We start from the raw sequence: 23,846 nt of genomic DNA, 5'->3' as shown, positions 1-23,846 counted from the left end.
AATTGCTTGTTGCTTTGCTTTGCTTGTATTCTGTTTGGGGAAGGACTGTCAAATATTTTACTATGGAAAACATAGTAGCTCCTAATTTTGTCAAAGGAGGAGATCTAGGTATTTTCACAAATAACAAAATATTTTTGTGTAATCATTGAAGACGGTTAGTGTTTTCCAAAAGAACCTGGGGGAAAGAACATTACAGACAAAGGGAGCAGTAGGTGTAAAGACATGGGTGCATGTCAGAACCTGAACTGTCTCTACCTTGAACTGTTTGGGAGCAGTAACTGTAACATAGCAAACCAGGTCTTAGGTTGATTAGTTATTTAACATTTTTCATCCTGGTTACTAAACCAAATCTTTTTAGGCCCTCCCCATGCCCAGTGAGTATGGCCTGATTCAGAACACAGCCAAGGCAGGGATGAAAGCAGCATCTAATGATTCAACAGCTGTCCTTAAAGGGCTACAGTTGTCCATATAGAGTTTTATAGATGAACTGCGGCACTTTGAATTGCACTGGGAAGAAAATTGGCAGCAGGTACAAACTTCAGAATGTAGATTTATTTTGCTTCAGGCCACAGAATCCAAAGGAAGGTAGGCTGACCATTTTGGTCTCTCTGAAATGTTTTATGGCCCTTCGAGTATAATTCCAACTATGAAACTCATGTGTAATCCATATATTTTTTTCCCTAAGCTTCCAATAGTAAGCAGGAATTTATTAAAAACCATGAAGTGTTCTGATACTAGTAAGGGTGTAATTTTGTGTAATTTTGAGTAATTCAACCAGGAATTTGGAAAATAAGATATCCGGTCATATGATTCTAAAATCTCAGTGTTTGAAATGTCTCATACTTCTGATGGATTCTTGGGAATGATCTCTAAGAATTTTATTACAGGACTGTGATTTAAAAATATAATAACTGTGACCACTTATAGCATGAGACATAAAATATCATAATGAAATGTTAATTTTTATTTTAGAAAAGCACAGTACATTCTATTTTATTAGTTGTGGTGAATTATTCTGATCTAATCTCAACTGGTTGTGCCAAAGGCAGTTTTTTCAAAGTTACAGGTACATTACCATTAATAATGTCACAAGTACAAAGAAGAGTTATAGAATGAAAATCTAGCATTCCTTATATCTTCCTCATAACTTATATCATATGGATCAATCAATGTAAAATATTAAAATGTGTATTTAATTTTAGCTCTAAATAATATTTCTGTAAAATACTAGTAAGTAGTGCCTTGCAGGGATTTTAACAGGATAATCTGTGTGTGCATTTACTTACATACTTCATTTTATATTCATCCTGACTCTGATGTTATGTCTGTTTTCCTTTTCATATTCACTATATTTATTTTTAACATTTACATTTTTAATGAATGCTAGAATTCTAAAGCTACCTAATATTCCTGTGAACTTGTGCACAATATATAAACACTTTGAGCTGCTACTGACTTCTCTTTAAAATGATGATAGATATTTGTTCTGCCTTTCTTACTTGGGTGCTGGAAAGATCAAACAATCCAGTGCTTTCAAAAGTTTCAAATTTTAAGCAAAGGAGTCATCATATTGGTTGTTTGTTTGTAAGTTTATATTTATACATTTTATAAAATCAAGTTTGTCTTATTTAATAGATATGTGATACTTTGTAGAAAAAGAAAGGAATTTACTAAGAAGGTCAGATATTCCCCAAGAGTTTGCATAAGTATCTTTATGCCTACAAGTGTGGGTGCAGGTGTTAACCACAGGCACCTAGATCCCAGAACTACAACTCCATTATAGTGCAGGTCATGACTCATGGAGTAATACACTTTCACATCCTTCCCTGTCACAGCAAACACTTAAGTGGCAGATTTATTTCACAAGAATAACTCCCCAAATATTAACCACAGAGAGTATACACAGCTGGCTTTGGAATCCACTTCTGAGAATTAATCCCCATCCTTACCTCCCCTGTCCTTCTGTTCCATCCTACTGTTGATGGGCCTCTTCTCCAAATCCTTTTGTATTTAATGTTTGTGGAAATGTAAACGAAGTGTACACTTCCAGAGGAGTATATAGTACTTCAAAATCTGAGGTCATCTTTAGTTTGGGATTTGCATATGTCTGTGGTTAGAAGTGTCATGTTATAAACAAGATGTAAGTACAGTTTAAAATATAGTGTCTTCAAAATATGTCTTTGAGTAACAAAATTTTATTCCTCATTTCAGAACATGACGAGTGCATTACAAATCAGCACAACTGTGATGAAAATGCTTTATGCTTCAACACCGTTGGAGGACACAACTGTGTTTGCAAGCCTGGCTATACAGGGAATGGCACCACATGCAAAGGTAAAGGGTTAAATGCCAAGCCCTCTTCCATTATGTGTAATACAGCATCTCTACCTTCCCCTGTCCCTTACCATCACCATTCTGTATCTTCTGGACACCTTGCATGATAACCGAGGGCTTTGGTGTGGGATTCATAGCCTTCCTCTCAGGTCACTTCAGTGTTTAAGTGGCCAAATAGTTCAGTTCCTTTGCCCTAATGTTCCTTGACCTCAGCCATGGTGATTTACCTCTCTTTCCCCATCTACACACCACATCTATGACCATATCCTAGGCATTTTTGTCCAGAACTGCTCCATCTTTGGACTCCTAAACTTCAACATTTTATTTAGCTATCATTGATACATGATACTAACCCTAGGTTCCTCTCCTTCTAATTTGATTGTTCTGTTCCATCTATAACTCCTGACTTCCAGTTTCTTTGAAACTTTCTTTTCATTTAGTTTACCAGTATCACAGTATAAACATGAAAGTATCATGATAGCTATATAAACCAGGGTAATGTTTTGGCCCATCCACATCTGACCTCACCATCAGCCCACTTATTACACTACCATAATCTTTTGTGAAATATCTCCCTTTTGGGTCAGTCTGACAGTTTTTTTCTAGGCTCTTTCTCATCAACTTCTACCCCTGTACAATATTAGTGAACTGTGTCTGTTGGTCTCTGCATGTCACAGTTTCCTGTTTTAGCTGATTTGTCACTGCCAATTGATAACTCTTATAAAATATCTTTTTGAGCTCAAATTTTCATTCCCACCAGCAGATACTTGAGTTGTAGTTCACCACCATCCATGAATTCACATTTTCATCACTATTGTCTTTTACTTCATCGAACAAGTTTGCCTCCTTCTTTGCAAGGAAATAGAGGTCTATTTTGGAAACTTTACAAAATTCCATAATACAAAGTTCATATTCCATATTATGTCATGTTATTTGTCTAATTTAGACATTTTAAGTTTCAAACTGCCCATTCATCAAACATGCTGCATCCTTTATCTTGAAGTTTACTAAAGTCAATATACCGTGAAACTATATATCTGAGAGGTAGGAAAGACCAAGGAATAAAGTTGATGCAGTGGTTCATAAGCTTGGGTCTTAAGGCCTGGTCTGAAATAGATTGGAACCAGATGATGGTGGGCCAAAACATTATCCTGGTTTATAAAACTGTTGAAATCTTTAGTATAGATCATTGTGAAGAAGGTCCACTCCCTTTGGGGTCCAAATACCACAAAGCTTTGCTTAGAAAAAGTAAACAGAGTCTAAATAAACCCAGAGTGCTTGCTTCAAACATCTGGATGTTCTGAGAGTTTGTTGGGGATTAAGATTTCATCTGTGAGCCCCAAATCTTCTTTCTCTTATTTCTTCCTGATTCTGATTTCTGTTTGATATGAAGAGTAAAGTTTATAACATAAAGAACTCTTGAAATTATAAGCAGATGCAGACATAATTCCTATATTTAAAAAAGGAGAACTTTAGAGAATCTATAAATTTCTTCTGAAAACTGCTTGAATAATGACTCCCAAGTTCCTGTATCTCTGTTGGATATGGGAAAATAGGCTGAGATATAAGTAATTTAGATGTAGAATCTGAATCATTGAGTTCTGTGCTTTATCAACAGGCTGCAACCTTGCAAATTACTCCAAAGAAAATGTGCAAATGGTCTGGCAGATGTATTCTTTATTATTTATAAAGTTTACATTTTAAATCCATTTGAGAATCCTTGATGAGCCAAGTATTCTTTTTGCCCAGAATGGAGACAGACTTAGGACTGAGGACCAACAGAGGCACTTGGCTTCTTTGAGTCTATTGCTTTAACTCAGCACCACAATTTCAGTTTCTACATTTTATTACCCTAAGAAAGCATATCCTAGCTAACTAGAAGACACATATGCTAGAAAACTAGACAAAACTTTAGCCCCAGTGCCTGAAAGAAACTGGTCTAGTTCATTCATAAGAGACTGTTAGTCTGAGAAAGCAGTCTCTGGGTCTACAGAGCCAAAAGCATAAAGTGAAGTGGAAACAAAAGCTTTGAAGGAAGCTCAGTCTCTCCCATCTTGATTCTTATCACTTTTTTTGTTTGTTTGTTTTTTCTCACCTGCCTTTTTCCTCCCCCCACCTCAATTTCTTTGAAGATAGCACATCCCAAAAGATGACCCTTATAGTGATTCAGACCTCAGCTCCTTGTCCTGCTCCCAGAAGAAGTTTCCCTTCATTCTCAAACTCTTTTTAATACATCAGGCTTTACAATGTCTTTGCCCTTGATCCCCATATCTTGACCTATCATTAGCTGAGGAGTGCCAAACTCTTCCCAAAGATCACTAAAGAAGTCTTCTTACTATTGAGTAATTCTAAGTTGCCAGGACTGACTTAGAACTTTTCAAACGATGGGGTATCGCCATAATATTCTGGCACTTTGGTCAGTGTGTAGAATGGTCACAGCCCCATGGGGTCCAAATCCCCTCCTATTTCCCTGTGTCAGTATCTAGATGGTGGTTTGCTCTATCTAGGAGAGTTACCATGTTTTCAGGTTTATTTTCAAATGGAATTGTTACAGTGAGATGCAATCTGAATTTTAATGTGCTTCTTATTAAGTTACTGCTTTTGTTAAGGTTCCGTATTTTGTTTCACTGGTAAAATATATCTTTCCATTGGAAATAGTAGTTTTACAAATTGTGTTGAAATTTCTTACATGGACGGAAACTATTAGTATGAAATTATAATAGCTTTTATGATTTGATGTTCATACCTCTAAGGGAATGAAAAAAAGTTGGACTTAGAGATTACTGAAATATTTCTAAAGACTAAAGTCATGTACCTGACTTCTTATATCTTCTTTATTTATGTATCTGAATTACTTTAGCATTTTGCAAAGATGGCTGCAGAAACGGAGGAGCCTGTATTGCTGCGAATGTGTGTGCCTGCCCACAAGGCTTCACTGGGTCCAGCTGTGAAACGGGTAAGAATATCATTTCATCTTCTGGAAAATGAATTTTTACACCAATGCATAAAGTAATCCATGAGGAAAATAATGTTTCAGGTTTCAAGTGGGCTCTCAAAGCATGGAACTATTAATAAGGAAGTGCTAGGAGGAAAGAGGTGGGAAGTTTCAGTGATGCATATTCACTGGGCGATTCCCCAAAGTCATGCTAAGGAGGTTTTGCAGCTATTTTAACTAGATGCATATTGAACTTTTTCAGAAGGATGAGTGGGATTGCCCAGGATTTCATGGCTTCATAATTCTTATTACTCACTGGGAACCTATTTTTACTGAAATTTATGATTTTTTTAAAATATAGAGTTCAAGCTTATGGTCAACTCTGTTCCTAGGATACTATGCCTTCTACATCTACATGTGAGCATTTCTAATAAATTTTTTTATCTGACCCATTCAGTATTTTTTAATTTTCATTTATTTAGGAAACATTTGAAGTTTTATATTCCCTAATTATTCCTCAGTCAAGGCATTCTGAACTTATTCTTTCTGATAGAAACTGATATTAGAAATGTTAAAAATTATTTCTAAAACAATATTGCAAAAAGCCCAAAAGCAGGACAGTGGCTGGTATCCAGGAACAGGGTGAGGAAGGAAGGAGGCCAGTTCAGGAAAAGAGGCTGAGAAGAAAGCCTACAAGTGAGATCACCTGGAGCTTTGAAGGCTGTGGTATGATTTTGGAATTCAAACAAGATGGAAAGCCACTGAAAAATTTCAAGCAGGGAGTACACGATTTGATTTGTTTTATAAAGGTCATTTTGGCTGCTGTGTAGAGAGTGCACTCAACGGGGAAATCCCAGGTACAGGCTGCAGCAGAGTGATTGGAAATTGGAAAGAGGAACTTTCGTTTTTCTCTATTTTTCTGTGAATACCATATAGTACCCTGAGGTCAGGGAAATTTTTCAATCTGTTTTAGTATAAATATCTGCAATGTTTATTTTGCTACAATAAAATTACACTGTGAACATCAAAAAAAATAGTTTGTTATTAGCTTATGACAACAAAGTAACATACTTCATCACATGAAAGACATGCCTTTGAGATTTAAAAAAATGTGTTTAGTGTATTAACTCCTGATTAAAATTATACCAATTGTATTTTGGTTGTCATTGTTTAAGTAGTTCAAGTAGCAGATGACTTCAGAGAGGCTCATTGTTCTCCCTAAATCTGCCACCACTGATGATGGACAGTTGTCATGTCATATTGCTTTTCCTAAATCTTAGTGCAATCGATGTAGCACATGCTCTACCTCTATTATACCTGCCGTCATGTGGTTTAATAAAAACACTGACTGATTGAAATATGAGACAGAAAACGTTCTGCTGTACTTGGAAGGGAAAATTTTATGGAAGAGACACTGCCACTGTGCACAGAAGTATATCACAAAAGGTCTTATATCACTAGATCATCTCTCTACAAGTACCTCTAAGTGACGTTTTTCAAACTTCATTGACTAATTTCAGATCCTCAATATGAAAACACCTAATGACTACTTTTAATGTATAGGACTCTTTTTAAGGGTATCATATCCTAAATCAAGAGTTCCCCAAACTTATTATGCATGTGAATAACTTAAATAGCTTGGCAGCATGTGAAAATACATTTTTATAATTAGTTGTAGACTTTGCCATAAATCAGACACCTCTAATGCAATGGCCCTCCAATATTTCTATCACAGAATTTCCACCAATATACTATACTCGCACATATCAAAGTACACTTTGGACTTCTGTATATTGACACTTAGGAAAACAAGTTTCCTGAGTACAGTGTTTTGTGCTACTCTGACACAGAGTCTGGTACTGACGTACTGGCTTTTTCAGAACCTTTCAATGGTGTGGAATTTTGAATAAAGGCTGTCTTGAAAATCTTGGATGAATAATGGCCATGCCCAATCCTACATTATCAGTCTTCCACTAGAAAATAAATCATATGATGAAATTGTAAAAATCTAGAATGGTCTAAAATTAATTTTAGCAATGCAATATTTAAGACTGGTGTAAAAATATCCTACCAGAATATTCAGCTCTCTCTGTTTAATTATCCTTGAACTTTTTGTGAAGACAATCCCCAAATTGACTGTATGTAACAGTCTGTAGCAGCCAAGGGCCTTGAGAAGAATAGATGTGGGCTCAAAAATCTAATTCTACTGTTTACTTGTTTTGTGACCTTGGGCAAATTACTTAACTTCTCAGTGCTTGTGACCTCTATATATCACCTTACTGTTCTGTTCACCACTTTCTTCCAAGGAGCTATTATTTCCATTTATATACAAAAATATTGGGTTCACAATAATTTAAAAAAATTTTTTTCACTACTATGGTAGTTCAGGGATCTCAATTTGCCTCTCTCCATTCCAATTCCCACAGAATATCAGAACACAAATCTAAACATATTATCCCATAGGGAAGCAAAAACCCTCCTTTGATGTTCCCCATTGCATTTTTACTCATGAGATATAATGCCCTTCAAGCTGCATATTCGCCCAGCTTCACTATCTTCTCTCTCCATCTCCTCACCTTATTTCCATTTTCAGACACTGAACTTTGAGAGGGTACAAGGTGCACTGTGTTCACTTTGCATCCTTGAGACACAGTATAAGACCCATACCTTAGTAGGTGTTCAGTAAATACTTGGTGAATAAATAAATGTGCACATGAGTGAACAATTAAATGAGGAGAGAAAAACTGGTGCAGTAGCTTCCATATAAGCTGGACTTCTTTGAATGTTAGTTTAAAGACCCTTCAGGGTCATATGGTCCTATTCTTATATAGCAGAAGAGGACTTGAGGCACAAAGAGGTGAAGTAACTTACGAAAGTTATCTCACTGTAGATCCCGTATCTGTAATCTGGAACTCATTCTTAGTCCTATGTTTTACTCCTCCTATTTTTTCCTTTTCCATTTTATCCTATGCCGTGCTGTTCACACAGAAATTCATCATACTATCATCTTTTACCAGGTCTGTACTTTTTGTTATGCCCACACTTTCAATTACAGGATAATCCTAGTGTCTTTAACACTGAAAACTGTGGCAATTTTTCCTCACAAAATAAGAAAAGCATTAGGATTGTCACAATTTGCAAGTATCAGAAGGACCTACTTTGGCCTGCAGGAATCGGATGCTGTCTGATAACCTGTAAAGGAGATTAATTTATAGTCTCAGTAGCCATCTGTTTGAGCCTTTGTAATAGAATCACTGGTGAAGAAATAACAGGATATGCCTGTTTTTTTTTTTAACTATCTTAATGCTCATGACATTTACCAATTCTTGTTACTTTAGTAAAAATGGTCTCTGTATTCTCTCCCCTTATTCATTTAGTCTATGTCTGTATCTTGGTAGAAATAGTTGAATTAATTTACTAACTTCACAAAAGAGATAAGTGTATACTTTATGGTGAGTGGAATTAATATTTCATGGACTTCTTTTTTAGCCACTGTACAAAATCACCCACATAACTTCATATTTAATTAAACATCCTAATATTCCATCAGGTATTTAACTTGGATTTAGTAGGGTGATTATTTCTTGAATAACTCAGTAAAATGCATTAGAAATCTGTGTGCTGAAATTTAATAGCTCTATCATTGCCATTCTGTATTTATTATACTGTTGCTAAATCTCAGCAAACATGTTTCTGATGATCTCATTAATATGCAAAGTTGTTTTATACTAAAAGTGAAGCTTTCAGAAATGATTTAAGGCATAACACTTAAAGAGTTGATAGTTCCCTATGAACAGCCTGTGACTTATATCAAAATAAAATGATTATAACTGGGAAGAAGTTGGTATCAAAGGGTAAAGTTAAAAAAAAGTTCTGCAATATCAAAGAAGAGATAACACATTTTGGTGACAAATGACTTCTTTTTTTCCCCTTGTGTATAAAATAATGTTTCTTAGCCACAGATAAAATAAGTTTAATTAATTTTAATGAATATTTAACATAAATTGAAGTTGTATTCCTGTTTTTATATTTTAATATATGAAGTTGCAAAATAAAATGAAGGACGAGGGATATATGAGAGTTGCTTTGCCTCAAAAATAACTTCAAATGGATTGACACAGGTTGATTTTAAAAGATTGTAATATTTTATATACACATATATACATATATATTATATATTCTAGTACAAGTAGTAAAAATCTTTTTTTTTTTACTTAAAATGTGGATTTTTTGCTAGTGGTATATATAGTTAATATTCATTAATAAAAAACTATTAAGTTCCCTGATATGATTGAGTTGCACATTTTTCATCATGAAATGTACATATTGATTTAATTGCATCATCATATAGCTTTCTTTAAGACATGTTTTTATTTTTTTAATAGTATACTTACTTTAACCCATTGGGATGAACACTGAGGAGCAGTATAGCTGGGTCACATGATGGTTCCATTCCTAGTTAAGCATATTTTTCAAAACGTACATCAATTTATATAATTTGACATAGGAAGACAAAAACAAATTCACAAGTTAGAGAAAATTCTTAAAACATTTCTGATGTAGCATACCTTTTATTGTCAATAAATGACAAGTGAAATTCCATTCCCAAAATATATATCTTTTCATGGGGGAACAGTAGAATTTGAGTAAAATATTTGAGATAACATGATAAATATAATTTAAAAATGGAAGAAATACTTTAGAAACCTCGCTTAACCAACGGGATTACCTTAAGTATTACTTTAAATTTATATCTGCTCTGGCCTAATCAACACAAACTTCATATAAAAGAATCATTAAATACACCTTATTGGTGTAAAGGAAATTCAGGATGGAGAAACCTCTGATTCTGGTCCTTCCCTGTCTGTTAAAGTCACTTGTCTGGATCTAAATTTCTCAAAGAAAGATAGAGCAAGTCATTTGGTGGCTTTTGATGGGATAATCTGTTAATCTGCCTAGGAAGAAATCTCTATTCATACTTGCTGAGACCAATCCAATTTTGAAACCTGGACTCTAATGATAAAATGATTAAATGACATTTGATGGATGTATGTGTATGAATTAATTTTTTATGAATTATGGATTTAGATCCCAAAGAAACTTTTACTATTAGGGATGGAAAAAAATGAAAAGAAACAGAACACTCTAAATTTTTTCTCCTATTCTTTTTAGTTATACCTAACAGGATTCATTTTGACATAATTATAAAAGCATGAAATATAATTTGCTCTAATTCAGTTCCTAGTACTTCCCCTTTCTCTCCCTTCTTTCCTCCCCTATTCCCTTCCCCCTATACTACTGATATTTCTGTTATTTTCTTAGAGGTTGTTTTTTCTACCTAGTGCCTATGAATATATATAATGGTGAGATTCAGTGTTTTCTATATTCATGTATGTACATAGGAAAATTAGGTCAGATTCATTCCACTGTTCTTCCCTTATTCCATTCCTCCTCGCCCTCAATCCCCTTCACCTACTCCACTGATCTTTCTTCTATTTTGATGGAATCCTTCCCACCCCCATTTCTTTTCTACTTTTTCCCCTATTTTGAACTAACTTCAGCTTATCAGAGAAAATATTTCACCTTTGACTTTTTGGGTTTGGCTTATTTTACTTAATATGATAGTCTTCAGTTTCCTTCATTTATTGGAAAATGCCATAATTTCATTTTCCCTGACGGCTAAGTAATACAAGGGAAATGCAAATCAAAAACTACATTGAAATTTTATCTTATCCCAGTCAGAAGAATACAAATAATAATAAGTGTTGACAAGGATGTGGTGGTAAAGGTATATTTACACATTGTTGGTGGGACTGCAAATTAGTTCATCTACGCTGGAAAATAGTATGGAGATTTCTCAAAAAATTAGGAATAGAGCCACCATATGACCCAGTTATCCAACTCTTTGTCTATATTGAAAAGATCCTAAAATCAGTTTACTATCAATGTTTATACCAACACAGTTCACAGTAGCCAAGCTTATGGAACCAACCTACATACCATTCAACCATGAGCGAATAAAGAAAATGTGATATATACAATGGAGTATTACAAAGGGCTTTTTAACCTTACCCTTCATATTGGTACATATCTTCTCTGTATTTGGTGATCCATATTTTTTTTTAAAATTAGACTTAAATTGTGTAATATTGTGCCAAACTCTGGTCCTCCCTGAGGCATGTAACATAGTGGTCAGGAACATAAAAGTTGAATTTAGAGAGACATCAAACTGATTTCTAGCTTATTGCTCCACATGTATAAGGTGAAGATGATAGTAATGTAATCCACATAGGTTTATCTTGGAGATTAAACAAAGTAAGCAAGGCAGACAGTATGATGTTTAGGGTTAGGGTTTGGTAAATAGGTTGATAAATAATATTGAATATGACTATATCTCAAATTCTTAGTTAAATTTTAAATATAGAACTAATTGAGGATTGGGATATTCTTGAGTTATAAAAGTTACAATCGTGATTCTTACAAATGATTATACTATTCTTGATTCATTTATAAACCAGTTTTAAGTACAGTTTTAGTGCGCTTTAAGAGTTTAAAATATTTAATTCAGAAATTTACATTCTTTACATTGACTTAAAAATTGCTGTTGTTTTTTTTTTTTTTTTTTTTTTTCTCAAGATTGGTTTGACTATTCTGTATTCTGGGTCATTTTTTTTTCCATATGAATTTTTAAACAATTTTCTTTATCTGTAAAGAATGCCATTGGTGTTTTGATGGGAATTGCTCTGAATCTGTATTTTTTTTTGGTAATATGGTCATTTTAACAATATTGATCTGCCCCTCCATGAACAAAGGAGGTCTTTCCCTTTGACTTCTTTTTTCAGTGTTTTGTAATTTTCATTGTAGAGATCTTTCATGTCTTTGGATAGATGTATTCTTACTTTTTCTTTTCTCAGACTTAGTAAAGGGAATTATTTTCCTGATTTATTTTGTCAAAACTTTCATTTTTTTAATTGGTGTATAGAAAAGCTACTGATTTTTGTATGTTGATTTTGTATCCAGCTAACCTTGCTAGAAGTCTTCTTACAGAGCTTTTGGAATATTCTCATTTTGAAACACGATATCTACAAACATTGATAATTAAACTTCTTTCTCTGTTCATATCCCTTTTCATTCCTTCTTTTGCCTATTGGCTCTGGCTGAAATTTCAAGTACTATATTGAAAAGAGGAGGTGAGAGTAAATATCCTTGTCTTGTTCCTGATTTTAGAGCAAATGCTTTCATTTTTCCCCATTCAGTATAATCTTGGCCTTGGGTTTATCATACATCATGTTGGGGTAAGTTTCTTCCATCCCTAGTTTCTCCAGTATTTTTATCATGAATAGGTGTGGAATTTTGTCCAAGACCTTTTCTGCCTATATTGACATTATCATGTGATTTTTCTCCTTGTTCTATTTATGTGACATATAACATTTATCGATTTGCATATATTGAACCATTCTTGCTTCCATGAAATAAACCAACTTGATCAAGGTGTATTATTTGTGCAATGTGTTCTTGGATTTGATTTGCTAATATTTTATTTTTAAAAATTTTTACATCTACATTTATCAATGACATTTATTAATAGTTTTTCTTCCTTGATGTGTCCTAAATTGGGTGGGAATATCAATTAGTAGAGCCACTGGGAAAGTCAGTATGGAGGTTCCTCCAAAGATTAGGAATAGAACCACCATATGATCTAGCTATGCCCCTTTCCAATGTCTGTCCTAAAGAATGAAAGTCAGCATACTACAGGGATACGTGCATATCTATGTTTATGGCAGTACAATGCATAATTGTCAAATAATGAAGCCTTCCTAGGTGACTGTCCACAAATGAGTGGATAAAGAACATGCAGGTATAGATACAACGGAGTTTCTTTCAGCCATAAAGAATGGAATTATACCATTTGTAGGAAAGCAGATGGAACTAGAAACATCACGTTAAGTGGGATAAGGCAGACTGAGAAATTCAAGGGTCCGTGTTTTCTTTTATGTGTGAAAGCTATAGAGAAAAAATTGGGGGGAACAGTATCTCACGAAAATGAAAGAGAGACCAGTAGGGTAGAGGAAGGAGATGAGGGGAATTGGGGACCACCAAGGGGAAGGCAAAGGGAAATACTTGGAAATGAAATTTACCAAATTACGCTATTTTCATGTGTGAATGTGTCAGATGCCATTATTATGTGTAACTATCATGCACCAATAAAACATTAAATAAAGAAAACCAAAATATCCATTACAAAATATTTGGTGCTATTTTAGTTCCAATGCAAATCTTTAAAAAAATAGTTTCATGGAAATTTAAGTCTTTGTACTATTCAAAAAGTAGTTAAAAGTTCTCAGTATTAAATCTCAAAGTCATTCTTGCAAGTTCTTCAGGTTAATTGGAAAAAATTCTTACTCACCCTTTCCATGTATCAGTCATGTATAATAGATAGCAACTATGATGGGGAAATTTTTCAGACTCTTTATTGTAAGGCTTACCTAATTAACACTGAAAATGAGGACACATCATGGAGCAGTATAAGGGAAAAATACATTTTCAAGCTGTTAGAGAGCAGGTCTCCAAGGAAAGAGGACAAGTGGAAACATTTGAGAATTTGGCAAAAAATTTTACTCTTGCTTTAAAAATACTGATAATTTTCTCTGTGTATTTTGTATAACTTGTGTTAGGTCTTTGGATTCTTAGAATTTATATCTCCTGTTTTTTTTTTTTTTTATTCTAAGCAAACTGAATGAAGTCACTATACATTTTTAAAAGTTTTTTTTCAAAAATAACTGAATACATCATTAATATTTTGAATAAGCAGTATGTGTGCACATTATAAAATTTGAACATTATAAAATTTGAAGAATATATAAGGAAAAGTAAATCTCCTTTATACCCTTTTCCAATAATTGGTATTTCCCCTTTATAATATATCATGGAAATCATGCCGTGTCCTCCTTAGAATGGTTCAAATAGGAAAGCCTGTTACAGAGATCCACTGCCATTCATCTTGTAAACTTTTAGTTTGTAAAGGTCTGTTGTTAACAGGGGAAATTCTTATCTTAGGGACATGATCATTCTCTTCCTTTGGGTATCCCCATACATTGAGCTGGAATGTTCCACAATTTTTCATTCATAAATCATAAACATTATTTTTACATAGATGAACTGATTAACTTGTGTTTGTTGAAACTATGATGGAAGACGGTAAAAATGATATCCTAAAGAGATATTAGAAAGAAAGACATGAACAACTATCTGGGACTTAGGATTCTCTAACTAAAAATATATCCATGATGCAACATTTTTATTTATACTCAAATTAGTTTTGCTTCTTGCATTTTATTCCTTGTATGTTTTTTTTTTTCTTTTTTTTTTTTTTTTTTTTTCTGAAGGACATACTTTGGTACTTGGCTTAGAACCAGATATATTAGTAGCAAAGTGAATATGGTCTGAGAATGGTTTTGACATTATTGCTCTTAGGTTAGTTAGGCATAGAATTCTAAGTTTTCTTTAAGCACTGTAGAGGAATTATTCCCTTATTTTGAGGGCCTCTATGGTTGTTTTTGAAAGGTCTGCTTGCAATTCAGTTGTAATCCATATGAAAATGCTGTTTGTTTGTTTGTTTTTTCAACTCTAATTTCTTGTAAGATCCCCTTTCCATTTAAGATCCCCTTTTCCTTGGGGTAGATGGTTTCAAACTATTATGTCTGGGTATGCATATGATTTCATTTAATTGACATGGGTCTCCTTTAGATGTTAGAATCTTAGCAGTCAACTCATCAGTCCTGGGAAGGAGTCGTCTTTACCTCCTTCAGCATTGCTTTTTAACTATACCCTTTTTTTTCTTTTCCTTCTTTATTCTGTGCTTGATATATGTTGTTCTTTATCTTTCCTGTTTCATCACTTTCTTTTGTATCTCCATCTCTTCATTTCTCACTCTTGTTCCTTTTGTACTTTTTTTTTAATCAATTATCTCCTCAGCTTTGTCTAGTTCTCTGTTTGCCTTACCCACTGACTTTTTTTAAAAATTCAATTATTGTCCTTCTAGTTTCTGGAAGTTCTTTTTCGAGTCTTTTGTTTTGTTTTTTCCTTAGTTCTTTTTCTTTTCTTATGGCTTTGATTTCTTCTTTTAAGTCTTCAATAATTTTAAATATACTTACATTATAATCTTTATCATATCTCTCTATTATCTGAATTTCAAGAGGATCTAAGACTTCTTTTGATTGTGTTGTTGTATTCTTGCCTGTGATATAGTGTTTCTTCATGTTTTGTACTTTTGATGTCTTGCCCAATTATTTTCATTAAAGCTTTACCTCTGAAGTCTGAAGTCTTTTCCACTGAGAGAATTTTTGCTTTTCCTTCTGCAGGCCTACTAGGAGTATTGCAATCCATATTTGTATTAATTTCTTTGCCAAGTGGTATGCCCCACAAGTCCTATAAATTTTAACTTCAAAACTTTCTAAGGGAAATCATTATTTTCTTATCAAAGTTTGTATATAAACACTGTCTGCTCCTGTGTGCTGGTGGATGTTGCCTGTGTGTGTGTGCACACTCTCATGGGAGTGTGTGCATGTGTTTCTGCTTCTATCCTACACCCAAACTGAGGGGTAGAACTTAAACCATCCTGCTTTGTTGAAGTCTTAGACCTTCTGTAGGATGAAGTCCTCTCTGCTCTCATTCATATCAGCCTTAGAATCCAAATCTGAGATTCAACTTCTCTCATACCATATAGGAATTTCCATATCTTAATGAGCTCAGTTAGGAATTTGATATTTTATGTTTAAGTTATGTGTTTGTAGAAAAAATCTTCAGGTTGTGCAGTTCTCAGTATTGCTTGAACTTATGGTGGGGGGAATCACCTATTTTAGATGTAAAAATAATTTTGCTGATGCTCAGTAAATTCTAAGAGTGATGAACTCTGCTCATTAATAAATCTTCAGACTGTGAGTTGAAACTCATAGTGGTAGAATGAAAATGGGGTGCAATGTAGGAAAAAACAATAGTGATATGAACTTCATGAAATTTACTAGGAATTGAGATAGAGATTTGACTATTCCTGTCACCAAATTTTTAATTTGCCTGAACACAGTCTGAACTTCTAGAGGGTTCTTGGTTAGTTTCTATTATTTATTCATTTAATTCTGTCATAAATTTATGGAAGAAGCCACTGAGTCTTAGGTGTAAAAAAAAAAAAAAAACATAGCAGTCAGCTTTTCCCAACTTTAATACTCACTATTTTTTGAATAATAAATTATATTCCAGGTAAAATTTTCTAGATTTAGACTAAAATGTGTTACATTAGGATCCAGTTAAATAGTAACTATTGGGCTTGGGTCAGTTCAAAGAAGATCATTAAAGTTTGTGAATGACATAGATTGGGGATAGTAGCTAACATGAGAAAAAATGGAATCAGGATTCAGAGTAATTTAAATCATAGGACATAGAACCTCATAACATGATGACCTTTGACAGATATTTAAACATGTCTCCTCTTGATCTGATTACAGTTCTTAAATAAGTCACACTGTTTCTACTGATGTTTTTCTTATTCTGATCTCTTCCATCTTTGGCCCACACTCTGTGTCCTTCTCTCCTCATTTGCCTTTTCCTGTTCCCTCCCACTGGAGTGTGGTTCATTGGAAAGGTAAAGCCTACAATCTTGTGTTTTACGTGGGGCTTGCCATCGTGCTTTGCATAAAGTAAGAAGTCAATAAATATTAATAAAATGTAAATTCACTCTTGTATTTAGATTAGGAAATCACAGAATAAAGGAAATCAAATTTAACATTTTTATGCTTCACTTGATGACTGATTCCAAGTTAAATATGAACCAGAAAAACATATTGTGCTAGCTCTCAAAGAAAATGCAAACTTAGGTTAGGTTAACATAATGCCATGTAAAACAGTACATGTACTAGTCTCCCCAAATTCTGCATCACTTATTCTATAGTTATGTATTGTTTTCATTTTGATTCAATAGTTTTTAAGAGGTTATTGGCAAATGGGAGGGTGAACAAGGAAAAGTTTTCCCAGAGATGAAATCCTGGCAGAAATGAAGATGGCAATTGAATAAATCCTTGATGTTTAATCAGGAAATGAAAAAAAATAAGAAAATTGAAATGTGATGTGTGAAAGCTATTCTTAAATACATGGAAAGCTAAAATAGTATGTGGATTTTGGATTTGATTATTCTATTGCAGTTCCTGGGAGCAAAACTAGTAGTTTTACCAGAAGGCAAATTTCAGCTCCAAATAAGAAATGTACTAATAACATGAACAGTATGAACAAGGGATGGGCCAGCCTGCATGTTTAAGCAGTGTTAGGGACACTAGAGATTTCCATACTATGACTAGATGCCTTTGGTTTTTTGGGAGACACTCCCAAAAACTGTCATAAACTGTCACTGGGGCTTTTCTCATTATAATTCTTCATAAAAGTAACTAATTCAAACTGTGTGTCCGAGGGCACATCCTTTAAAACTAAAGAGGCAGTGTAGCTTGATGGTTAAGAATTGTGAGCAGGCTTGGTGAATGGATGGTTCTTTGGGTCCAGATTCATGCCCTGCCAATAACTACATGTGTAAGTGGAGAAAATTACTTAATTTTTCTGTGTCTTTATCTGTGTCTTGATTTCCTTGTTTTAAAATGGAATAATAGTAATAATGCCTACTTTATTGTTGATAAGATTACCTAATGCTTGTAAACTGTTCAGCAGTGGCTTAGTAAATATTAACTATTATTATGACCTTATTCTTAATCCCTACAATAACATTTTTAAGAAGTTATTATTGCCAGATGAGGAAGCTGAGTTTGAAAAGATTGAGCACTTTGCTCTGATCTGCAAAGTCAGTTAAGTGGGGAAGTAAGGACTTGTGCCCAGGGCTGTTGGATTAAAATAATACGTGCTCTTTTTGCTCTGACATTTAGCTTCCTGCTACACCATAAGATGATGAAATGCCTTTGAAATGGCAGCAAGCTTTGCAGAATATAGGTGCCAAATTATCTACATTAAACATTTATTAAGCTCCTATGCATGCACAGCACAACGTGATGTATGAAGATACAGAAAGTTGCATGCACTTCTTTTCTCATAGGATTTTACATCTCTAACTGTAAAGTACAGGGGAGCATTGCAGCTAAATGACAGAGAACAAGTGGGTACAAAAATAATACTACTGCCTTTTAAATGACTGTTAACTACAAATCTTATCTGGTTTGGTAACCCCAGAAGAAATTGCTCTCAAGAAGGATGAATTCTGAGCTGTAATACCAGCGGTGGTAATTTAGAGGGGAAGGCTTCAGGATAAACTGCTAGTGGGACCTAGAAGGCAAGCAAATAGCTGATTAAATGTGCGAAAAGTGCACACTCAAGTGTTGAGTTTCCATTGCCGAACTTCTCAACATTCGTGTCTGAAGATAATTATAAGGATGAATAAGGATGAACTTGGACTTCTAGTTTAATCAAAAGCCTAAACAAACAGGTTAAAAGAACTCTTTGATATTCTTGGTCTTTTAAGTTGTGGAACTCTTCCTTATATTTCTTACATAAGCTATGTTTTCATTTACCCTGCATATACTTTAAAATACAAATTACTCTCTCATTCAAGGATGCTTTTTCCTTTCAGATTTTAGAAGATTGAACTTAAAATGAACCTTGCCTTGTTCTTTTTTTATAAAGCCACTTTTTTCTACTTATCATTTTCTTAAATAATGTTTAATTCAAGGAAAATAAATAGTGGATTGCAAATGTTTGTGTTTGTGCTTGAAAACCAGTCTAACGTACTTAGTAAAAATTATTATTTATTATTTTTATGATCCTCCTGGTTTTGATCATTTATAACAAAAATGGATTAGTTATAGCACAGATGCCTATAAGTGGTTGCAAGTGGGCAAGAATCAAAAGTATGTTGCATATTATAGGATGCCAAAGCCTTTACTCTGTGAGTGATTGAAAAAGGACTCTTTCCATAAATTATAAAACTTAATTACAAACTAGAGTACTGAATCTGTTATGCAGATAATTTTGTCTCATACACCAAGTAAGAATCAATTTTTAGTGTCTAAAATAAGGTAAATTAGAATAAATCAGCCAATATTAGCTTATGTAGGAGCAGAAAGAGGGAAATGGTTAGGTTTTTGGATTGTTAATATGCATACTTTATTATCTGGAATCAAATCTTTATCAAGGACTTTACATTCTTTTTTTATTGTAAACAAATGGGGTACAACTTGTTTTTCTATTTGTACATGAAGTAGAGGCATACCATTTGTGTAGTCATACACTTATGTAGGGTAATGGTTTCTGATTCATTCTGTTATTTTTCCCTTCTCTCCCAACCCTCCCACCCCTCTTTTCCCTCTATACAGTCCCTCCTTCCTCCATTCTTGCCTCCCTCCCACCCACCATTATGTGTCATCATCCGCTTATCAGCAAGATCATTCGTCCTTTGGTTTTTTGTTTTTTTTTTTTTTGAGATTGGCTTATCTCACTTAATATGATATTCTCCAATTTCATCCATTTGCCTGCAAATGCCATAATTTTATTAGTCTTTATGGCTGAGTAATATTCCATTGCATATATATATACCATGGTTTCTTTATCCATTCATCAATTGAAGGACATCTAGGTTGGTTCCACAGTCTGGCTATTGCGAATTGAGCAGCTATGAACATTGATGTGGCTGTATCTCTGTAGTATGCTGATTTTAAGTCCTGTGGGTATAGGCCGAGGACTGGGGTAGCTGGGTCAAATGGTGGTTCCATTCCAAGTTTTCTAAGGAATCTCCACACTGCTTTCCAGAGTGGCTACACTAATTTGCAACCCCACCAGCAATGTATGAGTGTACCTTTTTCCCCACATCCTTACCAACACCTATTGTTGCTTGTATTCTTGATAATCGCCATTCTAAATAGGATGTAGAAATTTGTCTGCACAAAAGTGCCCTACATTTGCAGTGATCCTTTGCTTCAGACCACACCCTTCCCTTGGAATGATTGTTTTTTAAATCAAATATAACTGCTCACTCACTAATTCCAAAATATTCAAATTTCTAACAACCCCCTTTCCTTTGTTTCCTTGGCCTGACATTTTCTCCAGACTAGTATTGCAGCCATCTTATATGGTTGCTGTTTTCATTCACAGTTTTGGAGAAAAAGAATAGGAACTAAGTGAATTGACCAGGGTTACTTAACTGTCCCATTGAAGAGCTGGAATTAAGCACAGGACTGTGTAAGTCTAAAGCTCATATGTAGAATATATCCTCAACATGGAAAAACTATGTACATATGTACTCTTCTTTAAAATTTTATATTTTTTAATAATTACACATATTTATGGAGTATGGTATGATAATTCAATACATATATACCATGTGTAATAATCATGTCAGAGTAATTAGCATATCACTGTCCTCAAACATTTATCATTTCTGTGCATTGAAAATCCCTGGACTTCTCTAATTATCTTGAAATACATAATAAATGGGTAGACTGCCATTACCCTGCTGTGCTATACAACACTAGAACTAATTCCTGCATCTACCTATGTTTTGGCACCCATCATCTGATCTCTCCCCCTCCTCCACCCCTCCTCCCCTTCCTGTCCCCTAGTGACCACTATTCTACTCTCTGCCTCCATGAAATCAACTTTTGGAATTTCTTCATGTGAGTGAGAACATGTGTATCTGTCTTTCTGTATGTGGCTTATTTGTGAGTTCTTTCTGCTGTTACTCCCCTACTTATCTTTTTTTTTTTTTACATTTTTTTTCTTCTTATCATATACTGAATGTGGAAATTTTACAAAAGTGCACAACTGTCATCTCTTTTTTTTTTTTTTTTCTTAAAACACTGTCTCCTTTGTGGAGTGCAACTACTATCATGTCTTCAAAAGGAGTCATCCTAACCAGACACTTCTCCAAAGTTTCACTCCACATCCCAAGGGACATGTCTGTTTCCACCTGGACATTGTGCACTACACTTTGGCCTTTTGTTACCTACATCTTGAAAGCTTTCCTCTCTTCACGTGTAACCACCTAAGCCAGATAGACCACCTATTACCCTTCATTTCTTTCATTCCCCTCAAAGCAACTAGTACAGATAGTATACAGCATAATTTATCCAAAATTTTGAGGATAATAGAGAAGGGCTAATGAGGAGCAAAGCAAAAACAGAGTAACAAAAAAGAAATCGAAAAATCAAGATCCTAAACTTGCTTTGACTATTCTATGCTGTGGAGTGAGAGGTGGTTTTTCCATTAAGCTAATGAAGCCTGTTTCTGCTCTCTTCACTTGACTGGGCTTCTTTCCAGACCTTGAGAGGAGCACTAGCAATATATTCACCTGGTCATATATTTTTATAAAATTTGCAGTAGTAATATGTTTGTAACCACTTTTTCTTGAGAGTCCCTCAAAATATATTAGCTTCTGGCCTCATAGCCCAACCCCCTGCACAGAACTAATTCTTACAAGTGAGATATCTCTCACCTGGAAGCCCTTTTTCTCTATAGACTTTCTGTTATTGCTGAGACCTTTCTGCTTTCTTTGTGACTCACACGCTTTACATTCTAACACCCCCCCCTTCTGTCTGTCTGTCTCTATCTAGAGGAAGCACCACTTTCATATCCAAGGAAAGCATCCAGATGTTTTCCTAAACCAAGATTTTTCCTGTCATGACATGTGCCACTCTCCCAGATTGTCATTATTATTTTGAAGTACCCTAGCACCATATGCCCACCATGGTGCTCATTGCCTTACATTCATTAAACCATTTTAATCATAACAATCTTCTTAAAGAAGTATAATTACTTCCATGAACACTTTAAAAGCCAATGCTTTGTAAGGTTAAATAATGTGCCCAAAGTCACACACAGACATGTGGTAGACTCTTGAATAGTTAAACTTGGTCTTCAACGTGCTCATTACCCCTTTTCCACTTCATCATCCAGATACTAGATATTCCTCTGTGAACCTCTTCTTGATTTTTCCAGTCACAAGTGCTCTTGCCATCCTCTCCACTCTGTTCTTCTTCCCTCAAATTATCTTGTGTCATTTTTAATCTTAAGGCATGAGAGTATTATCTTAAACCCTATGGAGTTTGATACAGTGCTTCATGAGAGTCCATCTGGTAATTTATAGAATGATTTTTGTGGCTATAATAAAATAAGGGTTATATCTAGATAAAGGAAATTACATGAAATTCATAAAGAGGCTACTTTTTAAAGTTTTGTTGAATGGTATAAGCATTTAGTATCTTTAACAGGATTTTGCCCATTTTTTCTTGATCTCTTAAGTGAAGAACCTCAGTGGCATTAGGGAAAATATATACAAGCGGCATTCACAAGAAAATGAAGTGCAGTGTGTTATCTTTTTCTAATGGGTGATGTTGACTCTAACAACCATGAAGTTGCTGTTGGAAGGAATCAGGTATTCTTAACTGTCAGGAGAAAAAACTATATGCTAGTTAATGACTTACAATAATGACTCACCCAATTCTTAGAAATATGTCTACTGGGATATATGCAAAAAAAATCAGAACTTATGCACTGTATTGTAGTGAGTATATTATAAACAATGACATAGGAGTTGATGGGGATGGGCATTAACTTGACTTAATGAAGGAAGTGTGAATAAGAAGAGGAAGGACAGGGAGATTTTCTCAAATGCACTGAGCCTAAGTGAGACTAAAACTGGCCCACCAGTGATTCAAGAACAGAGATAAACATTTACAAAACATGGTACTCAGTGAGTTGAAAGAAGCACATGATTTCTAAAATAAGAAGGGGTCTATGCAGAGTTTCTGTCAGGACAACTTAAACAGGCACCCTAGCAAGAAATTTTTGTTTTCTTTTGCTTTTACAAACAAAATTGAGACTACTGCTTAATAGCAACCTTAAAGGATGTAATTTTAGCAAGCATTGCTCAAGAGTAGTGCCTCTTTTTGCTTAAAAAGATTGCCTGAAGCAAACTTTTTATTCTTCTTTTTGAATTCAGATGCCCTAAAAGGAGTGTTTTGGTGCCTACGAGTTCTTTTTGTTCAGTAGACTGACTGAGAGAAATGAGTATAAACTTTAATGTGAGTTAGAACTCAGAAAGAGTTTACAAAACATAGGCAAACCAGGATTATGGGACAAAGCACGAGCTTTGGAGTCAGGCTGCTGGAGATCACTTTCTCAGCTTCATCACATAAAGCTGTGTAATACTGAGCAAGTGACTCCATCTTTCCTAATTGGTTTCTTCCTCTGTGAAAGCAGTTAATAATATCACTCTTATGATAAATATGAGTAGTAGATGAGCTTATTCTTATAAAGCACTTAGCACAGAAGCTGATACATACTAGGTGCTACTTAAAATTTAAATAATATTATTAAAACTAGCTGAAAGAAATAGAGACAGAAAATCAATTAGATATTACCAGGGGTAGGGGCTGGATGAGGAGTTGTTGCATAATGAGTACAGTTTCTGTTCAAGGTTATAAAACATTTTAGAAAGGATTGGGATGACAAGTATGCAATGTTGTGAACGTAGTGAATAACAGTGAATTGTATACTTAAATATTGTTGAGATGGCACTTTATACGATCTTACCACA

The 23,846-nt window shown here is 34.4% G+C and overlaps 1 protein-coding gene across 2 annotated transcripts in view; it reads left to right on the top strand.

The window, feature by feature from the left end:
- The window catches only part of NELL2 (neural EGFL like 2), a 433,796-nt gene that overhangs the window by 319,268 nt on the left and 90,682 nt on the right, over positions 1–23,846 (top strand). For both annotated transcript variants that reach the window (XM_079139564.1, XM_079139563.1), the window contains exons 15-16: positions 2,212–2,334; positions 5,195–5,290. In XM_079139564.1, coding sequence (XP_078995690.1) covers positions 2,212–2,334; positions 5,195–5,290 — 219 coding nt within the window. The remainder of the gene's footprint in view (positions 1–2,211; positions 2,335–5,194; positions 5,291–23,846) is intronic.

Source organism: Sciurus vulgaris (genome assembly GCF_902686455.1).
Source record: "Sciurus vulgaris genome assembly, chromosome: 5".
In the NCBI taxonomy this organism is placed as follows: domain Eukaryota; kingdom Metazoa; phylum Chordata; class Mammalia; order Rodentia; family Sciuridae; genus Sciurus; species Sciurus vulgaris.
The sequence above is the reverse complement of the archived record's forward strand: the minus strand, read 5'-3'. Positions and strand labels throughout refer to the sequence as shown.